Here is an 8,261-nt window from a genome sequence, read left to right as displayed (position 1 = left end):
ATTTGAAGTGAATAAGACACGATTAGTTATTCACTCAAAAAGTGATAGGTGACAAGGTAAAGTTACGCCGTGAGAAAGCTCAATGAAGTGCACATATGGGGATTGAATTGTATTCTTAATATTGAAGTTAAACACAAACTTCATTTGCACAACACTACCGAACGTTAATGGGTCGTGTAATCTCATATTACATTACAAATTCATGTCACGTTGCGAGCGAATCTTTGATCAGCTCACATGCTGAGTATTATTGCTTCGTATTTATATCGAGAGCTTTCTTGACATCTAGCACAGTAGTAGACCAACGGCAACCGCCTCCAAGCGAATCCTGCTCGACCATATTTCAATTCAAATCCAACTTCTGCCCCGGCTGTTTCCTCCCGGAAACAAAACAAGGACCGCGACAAATACAAACAAACGCAGAAGAACTTCCCCTGTTTTTTTACAACCTGTACCTACCTAAAGGCCAAAATTAAGCCTTATCTAAGCAAAGATTCTGCTGCTTTATGTTTTGGTCCGTGTCCTTGTCTCATCTGACCCCATTCAACTCGCCTTACAGATTCCAAGCAACGAAGCAAGACCATGACATCTTTGCTCGCTCGTTAACGTAACCCCAAAGGAAAAAACACCCTCTTTTTATATTCTGCTTCCTCTGTGTCTGCAGCGTCACCACCTACATAGATAGTCCAAGAAAAACCAGCCATGCTTAGGCCGATGATTCCTAGGCTTGTTGACAAATTGGAGCCACCCATCTTTATTTTATTGCGTGGGATTGAAGTTGGATCAGTGAACATTAGCGTCGCCGTCGTCGGATTACTTGGTGGTTATGGAGCTACTTTCTCGGGATTATCGTCAACTGATCCTGTAGATTTCACTGTTTGCAGCACGTACTGTTCAGCAAGTCTAGCTAGGGTGGCTTGTTGGCTACGTCCTGGTGGAGCCACTTCTATGCTATAGTGTCCCTAGCGAGTACATCCGCCCGAGGCATGATAAACATGCTTGAACTTTTATGCCCAACTAAATTGTCCGTCAATAAAACGAAGCAATGTGTACCGGAAATATAAAGGTAGGAAGAGAGATGGCCACACTTTTATACTTTTGCCGGACTTTGCGTCAATTTATAATCGGTGAGAAGTATGCCTAGAGCTCGTTTGCTAAAGGTTCCTAGCACCGGCCGTAACTATAAAAACAGGTCCCGCGACTTCTATAACGCGGTCGATAGACCACGGTCGTAGCTCGCTCAAAACTGTTACAATTTATAATGCTTTCTAGAGGGTTGTTTCATTCGAATTTAAACTGCTGCGGCTTTAAAACATATATTACCAAACACATGAGTTAGAACACTTCGCGGGGTAAAGCTACAATGCAACACGACTATAGCAGCTCCGTATCCATACTGAGTAGATAATTTATACATTTAGGGTGGATTTATAATGCACCGTGCTCAAGTATCAGTCTTTTAATGGATGGTTAAAGGCAGCTTGCGCAATAGAAAATACCCTACTTTTATTAATCTTGACGGAAAAAAAAAAACGTACAGCATAATGGAAGGGAAAGAACTTGACTTGAGTAAATACTTTCATATTTCTCTCTCGATTCCTTATACCGTTTCTACAATCTTCTAATTCTCAAGGCACGATAGTATACTCGCGAATTTATAAATTTTTAATTTAAAATTACACGGTTTGTATAAAAACATAAATCATTATCAATTGACCAAACTTTTGCTCTACAAAATTAAGGAACGTATAGATAGTTTTCCAATTTTTTACCTTTTGCTTTCGCGGCAAACATATTTTTATTTTTTCTTATTTCATCATACCCCAAACTTTCATGATATATAAATTTTGGCGCAAAAATTCACATACAACTTTTCTACAATTTCTCGAGATTTCGGTGATATTCCGAATTTTACTTTTGCTCCTTTTACTTTCATGATATATAACCCACCCCAAGGTAATTTTAGTTATATCAGTGGTTCTGTTTGTTTTAGTTCTGCCCATCAACACATCTTGACCTGTTTAAATAAATTCCAAATATTTTTGCGTCGGGAAATCATCTCCTGAGACGCAACAAACAAGCAGGAACCCACGTGGCTCCGCATTCCGCTCGCCACGTGTCCCATCGCACGGGTGAATCCCCCGTACCGCAAGGAAGCACACATGCCACCTTCCATTGCATCGCCCCCCGCGCGCACGGAGACGCTCGCCCAGGTCCCGTCAGTCCCATTCGGTTAATTTTTGAAAGTTCAAAAAAATCACGCGCACGCGCGGCCGGCCCAACCGATTCCGGTCGGACCGGTCCGGCCCGCCAGCTCGTCCGGTTCGGTCCGGTCCCTCCCCTTCCCTCCGCGGTCCCTCCCCTCTTCAACTTCATTTTCGTCCTCGCTTCCGTTCCACCTTTTTTCTTTCCCTCTCTCTCCCGTCACTGCACCCAAAAGGCGCTTCTCCCTCACCTCAGCTCGCCCTTTTCCTCTGTTCGATTCGTAGATCTGGTCTTTTTTTTTTTGAAAATCCCTTCGGCGAGCGAGAGGAAACAACAAAACCTTTTGCCCCCTCGCACCCGAATGCTCTGCTCCCGCAAAGTTAGCGCTCTCGTACGTCTCTCTCTCTCTCTCTCTATCTAGCGGGAGAGTGCGCTTTAGTCCGTGAAACGCGCTCTCGGATTCTCGACCTGCACGGGCTCGGGCGCTGAGGGACACAGCTCGCGCCTCCTCTTTTGGCTTCTTCACCCCGATGAGCGTCGATGGAGGCCGCAGCATTTCGCCGCAGGAGGTCCAAGGTCTGCGTCGCTGATCGGAGCTCCGGCCACTCGGTCTCGTCGCGCGGAGGTCAGCCTCTCTCCTCCCTCTCTCTCTGTGTGGCCGTCTGTTGTTCGGGCGGCTCTGTCGTCGTGTTTTGGCTCCGGCGACTGTTGATGGGAAGCCGATGAGTCGGCGAGTAGCTGAGGAGAAAAAAACGGTTGGGACGAGGCTTGCGCCGGTGCTGAAATGCGGATCGTCCTTCCGTTTTGCCCCCCCTCTCCTGCTGCGAACCGTGGTTGCGTTTCGCTCCTGCTGCGGGAGGAAGTTCTCCGCGATCTGTTTGGCTGCTGAGACAGCGACGGAGCTCGAACGGGGAACTTAATGCTCGTTTCGTGGCCTGTTCTTTCCTGAAATGCGCTCACGGAGTTGAAAGGCGGAGCTCACCTGCTTCTTACCGGAGCGATCCTTTTGCGTTCTACTTCTGTTTTGTGCGCGATTTTGCAATCTCTTTGGGTGATTTGCGTGACGCCGGAATTGAGCTTGAGCCTGCTTCATTTCCGAGCTTCGGCTTCGCTTGTCCATCACTGTTTGAGTTTGGTTGTTTTAGCAGATATCTCGCTTTTCTCTCGTGCCGCGCCATGATTTTGCTTTGCTTTTCGTGGAGAGAGCTCCGGGTTTGCTGAGAAATAATTGCATTGGTTTGACTAATAATTGCCGAGTGCTTCTTTTCTCTTTCATCTCATCATACTCTTCTGGGATTTTCTTTTTTATATTTCTTTCCTTCATCATATACCTTCGGTATCGTTCCCTCTATTCTTTCCATGTTGGGCCGAATAGTAAAGGGTATCACTTTCGCTGTTGCTCATACTCTGCGCTCTGATTGGTAATCTTTAGGCATGGCTCTCTGCTCCCAAGCTTAACTCACTGATTTGTCAACCTTGAATTAGTAATTTCTGATGTTATACGGCTTCATTCCAGGAAACCGGCAGTTTCGAAGACCGAGAAACTTTGGTATATTGGCCTCTGAATCTAGCTCCGAAAGTAGTGATACTTCAGGCGAAGACTTGGTGAGTTGGCTACCTTGCTTGTTCTTGGTATAATTATTTTGAACGGGAATCTCAGGAACAACAAAATTTCTGACCGTATTTGTGTGTTCTATCTAAGTCATTGTCGAGGTGAAGTGCCGTATTCATATCGGCATGCGTCATATATCGTAAAATAGCTGTTCTTACCGGATTTACTTGGCTTTGTAGATCATGCTGGATTTACGTTTGAGATCTAGCAAAAAAGCTGCCACCACTTCTGGTACTCCTATGAAGAAATTATTAGCCAATGAGATGTTGCGAGAAAGTGGATCCAAGAGACAGCCACCTAGTGTCATTGCAAGATTAATGGGTTTTGAAGGCTTGCCACTTCAGCAGCCTGGTCATAAACAACAGAAGAGATATTTGAACGATCATCAGTCCGGGAGAAAAGTAGAGAAAGCCGAAAGGAGTAGCGCGTGTTCCAGCCGCCGATCGTCTAGGAAAAGCTCGAAGGAGGAGCAAGAATTTAAAGACGTGTTTGAAGTTTCCGAAATGTCAAAGTTACAGGCTAATAGCTACTTACCAAAAGGGACTGTGAAGTCTGCCATGACTGAAGCTGAAATGGAATTTATTCGCCAGAAATTCGTTGATGCGAAACGTCTTTCGACTGATGATAAGCTCCAGGATTCGAAGGAGCTTGATGATGCTCTAGAGATACTGGACTCAAACAAAGATCTCCTTGTCAAATTTCTGCAGCAACCAGATCCATTGTTCACAAAGCATCTGCATGATCTTCAAGGTCCCCAGTTCCAATCACATTTCGGTTCAATGACGGCTTCAAAAGTTCCAGAAAGAACCAGGAGTATAGATTCAAAAACGGGGAGAGAGAATCTCCCGAGAAAATGTGGCAGATCGCCGAAGATTTATCTCGACAAGTTTATTGGTAATCCACCCAGCAGTACAGCTCATAATACTCTCAAGTCGTCTAAATTAGAGGGGCAAGTGCTCTCGGATATTCTTCCTACCCAGATTGTTGTTTTAAAGCCAAACCTTGGGAAGGCACATGGTGCTACCAAAAATAGCCTGTCTCCGACTTCACTTTCGTTTTCTCCTGACGCGAGGACTCACCCGGAGTGTCCAAGTTATAGGAATAAAGATAAATATCCGTCAGGAAAGAAAACCCATTTTTGTCCCGTGGATACGGAGCTTAAGTCCAAAGACTCACGAGAAATTGCCAGAAGAATTACTCGGAAAATGCGGAGCAGTTATGGTTCTGGTTCGATCTATATAGCGCCTGTCCAATCACGGGGCTATGCTGGAGATGATAGCTCATCTACCATGTCTCTGAGCGACTCTGCATATGATTCAGATACGACTGCATTGACGAACGTGACTGCATTGACGAATACAAAGTCTGTTAACTGTAAAAGCCGATATAAACATGCATCATCTTCTACTGAGTCATCTGTGAGTAGGGAGGCAAAAAAGAGACTCTCAGAGAGGTGGAAATTGACTCACAGGTCTCAAGAGATTGGAGAAATTAGCAGAGGTAGTACGCTGGCTGAAATGCTTGCTATTCCTGATGGGCGAGCGAGGAGTGCAGATTCAGGTCGAAAAATTGTCCAAGAAAGATTCAAAACGGAGTTTACTGGAGACGATGCACCTGCGAGCTGTGTTGAACCTTTGGGCATCAGCAGCAGAGATGGGTGGAAGGATGTGTGTGTGAATAAGCTATCAAGATCTAGATCTCTTCCTGCTTCATCTGCTGTCTTTGGCAGTCCTAAAAGTCAAGCACCTTCTGATTCTAGGCACTGTATGGCTAGAGAGATGGTGAGACGGGACAAGATTAAGACTGTGAAGGAAAATTTCGATGTCAGAGATAGTTTTGTCAACAGAAAGTTCACATCTAAACATATTGAACGTCATCCTCTTCGCTGCAGCAGTGGTGAGAGCAGTGATACTTCATCAGAGTATCATATGACTCAGCATAAAAGGAGAAGTAGCCTCAATGAGATCGATCAGCCTGAACAGAGCCTTGATTCTGAGGCATTTGGGGGTGTGGTTCATGGCGGTGTTGCCAATATGGGGTCAAAGATGGTAATCTCGCTTTCCGAACCTTCAAATCCAGAGCATCCATCGACTAAAGTTAGCTCTGCTGTCTCATATGTAGATGATGTCCAGGTATGATCAATAGTTCATTTCTTGTGTAAGGATACTTTTTTGGAGGGTACATTCCTAGAAATGCGTTTTGTGATATGTGAAATGTAGTTATTCTACTTTCTGTTGCATGTCTCATCAATTTCTTCTGTTATATATCCATCGAAGAATATACATCTTCCTGGATTTTCCTGTACATGGAGTCTTCGTGCCTGTGGGCATTCACCCACAAATGTTTATTTGTATTATTGCGTGTGGAGAATTAGCAAGTTTGCTGCATAATGCTGGGGTATTTCATAAACTGAGGTTTATCTCTTCAGTGGGCTTCGTGGTCATAAATAAGAGAAGCGCTTATTTAGCTGGAGAATTTTGGTGTTCACCTTTTATCTTTCTGATGTAGATATAGGTTCTTTAAAATGAGTATCAGTTTTCTTTCTGAAACCCTAACTTATATATTCTGATTTAAGACCGAAGTATCAGTCAGAACACTCATGCTTTGCAAATGCTGTCCATGCATGCATTTTCTGCTCGTGAAAAGTGCGGTAGGGTGGTTTGGATCATCATTACACTCGTTATCTCTCATTGTTCCAGGATCCATCTATCAATCCATCTAGAGGGAGTCCAGAACCTGTAATTCATACAGTACCTGAATCTGAATCTTCTGCAAGTTCGAAGGAGGCAGATCAACCCAGCCCAGTTTCTATTTTGGAAGCTCCTTTTAAGGACGACCTCTCATCGGGTTCGGAATGCTTTGAGAGTCTGAGCGCTGACCTTCATGGTAATCAAACAGCCACTAGTTCTTCGCCTGTTCTTGGTACTGATGAAATTTCACAAGTCATTCTTACCTATGAGAGTAGGACTTTTTAGCTGAGAAATATGTTGCATTTCTCTTTTTATTTTGCACCCTATTTAGAGGCTGTCATGATGGCGTGACAGCAGTAGTTGTGGTTGGCAACCACAAGAAGTAAAACTGATTTTAGAGTTTGAGTAGTTTATGATGCTATCTACTTTTTCCAATTTCAAATCATTTATCTTTCAGTTGCTTCCATTTGATAAATTTTTGAGTCGCTGGATTGGTAGAAATGCACCACTGCTTTAGCCCCAAGCTTTTAATGGTAGATTGACATTTGAGATCAGCATTGTACTTTTCCTGGTTTTGCTACTTCTGTAATTCCAAGCAAATATATTTACTCCGGCTATCAGCTATAATGCTAAAATGCTGGAGAACAATTACAGGTCTTAACCATCAAAGAATTTAAGAAATTACTAGACTTCTTTTTAACTTCAACTGTACTTATTTCCTTCCCATTGTCTTACTCTTTTCAAGGGCTTCGCATGCAACTGCAACTACTCAAACTGGAATCTCAAGCATGTACTGAGGGATCAATGCTAATCTCTAGTGATGAAGATGCTGGGGAAGGATTGATGCATTTCTCAGAAGAAAGAGGACTGTACAGAACTGGAGAGAGCTGGGAATCTTCCTATATTACCAATGTCTTAATAGGCTCAGGTTACGACAATTCTGATCCCGAAATGTTCATTGCAAAGTGGCACTCTCCTGAGTGCCCCGTGAATCCGCTGGTGTTTGAAGAGCTGGAGAAAAGGTACTGCGACGAAAGCTCCTCAAGGTCTGCAAGGAAGCTACTCTTTGACCGCGTTAATTCGGCTCTCGTGGAAATTTACCAGCAACTCATGGATACGCACCCATGGGTCCATCCGGTGGCAGCAAAGTTGGATTTTAAGTGGGATAAAGACTCGCTCCAGGATGGTCTGATCCGAATTCTGACAGGCCAAGGGAAGAAGGGCAGCAAAGGAGTGCTTGATAAGTTCTTAGCGAGGGAATCACCATGGTTGAACTTAGGAGATGATATAGATGTAATAGGTAGGGAAGTCGAGAGGTTATTGATAGATGATCTAGTAGCTGAAGTACTGTCTATGTAGAGAACTTTCATCAGCTTAGGAACTTCCGTGTATGCAGATCAAGCTATCATTCCGTGCCATAATAAAGTGAACAAAATTTGTAAGTTCTTAACCCGTGAGCAACTGCTTATTTCGAATATTCTCAAAATTGGACAGGCCTTGAAAATTAGTTGTAGATTTGCCCCATATCTATTCCTGTTTTGGTTGGAATAGGACTGACCTTAAATAAGCAGATGCATAGCATGTAAAAAGATTTCTCCTGTTGTTTAGTGAAGTAACTTGGGAGGGGCTCTACAGATGAAAAGCCGTGATTAAGAGGGAATGGAATGTTTGAAGAGATGCTCGAGGGATCAGAAATGAATGTTTAGATGCGGCGTTGACGAAGCCAGCAGAAGAGCGGTTGCGTAAATAGAGAG

General features: G+C 43.9%; 1 protein-coding gene across 1 annotated transcript; it reads left to right on the top strand.

Annotated features, from left to right (window-relative positions):
- Positions 1-2,595: 2,595 nt before the first annotated feature.
- Positions 2,596-7,957, top strand: LOC115673484 (uncharacterized). Its single transcript, XM_056314560.1, has 5 exons — positions 2,596-2,830; positions 3,722-3,810; positions 3,997-5,949; positions 6,517-6,703; positions 7,253-7,957. Exons 1-5 carry the CDS (start codon positions 2,746-2,748, stop codon positions 7,864-7,866), a joined length of 2,928 nt encoding a protein of 975 aa, XP_056170535.1. The 5' UTR covers positions 2,596-2,745; the 3' UTR covers positions 7,867-7,957.
- Positions 7,958-8,261: the final 304 nt, after the last annotated feature.

The sequence above is a fragment of the Syzygium oleosum genome, unplaced genomic scaffold (genome assembly GCF_021117445.2).
Source record: "Syzygium oleosum isolate NSW1041296 unplaced genomic scaffold, Sole_v2.1 Sole_v2.09, whole genome shotgun sequence".
Taxonomy (NCBI): domain Eukaryota; kingdom Viridiplantae; phylum Streptophyta; class Magnoliopsida; order Myrtales; family Myrtaceae; genus Syzygium; species Syzygium oleosum.
This window is presented reverse-complemented; position numbering and strand designations above follow the sequence as displayed.

Coding starts and splice junctions, on each gene's coding strand:
- LOC115673484 (XM_056314560.1), top strand. CDS start 2,746: ATGGAGGCCGCAGCATTTCGCCGCAGGAGGTCCAAGGTCTGCGTCGCT. Junction 2,831..3,721: donor CTCGGTCTCGTCGCGCGGAG/GTCAGCCTCTCT, acceptor GCTTCATTCCAG/GAAACCGGCAGTTTCGAAGA. Junction 5,950..6,516: donor CATATGTAGATGATGTCCAG/GTATGATCAATA, acceptor TCATTGTTCCAG/GATCCATCTATCAATCCATC.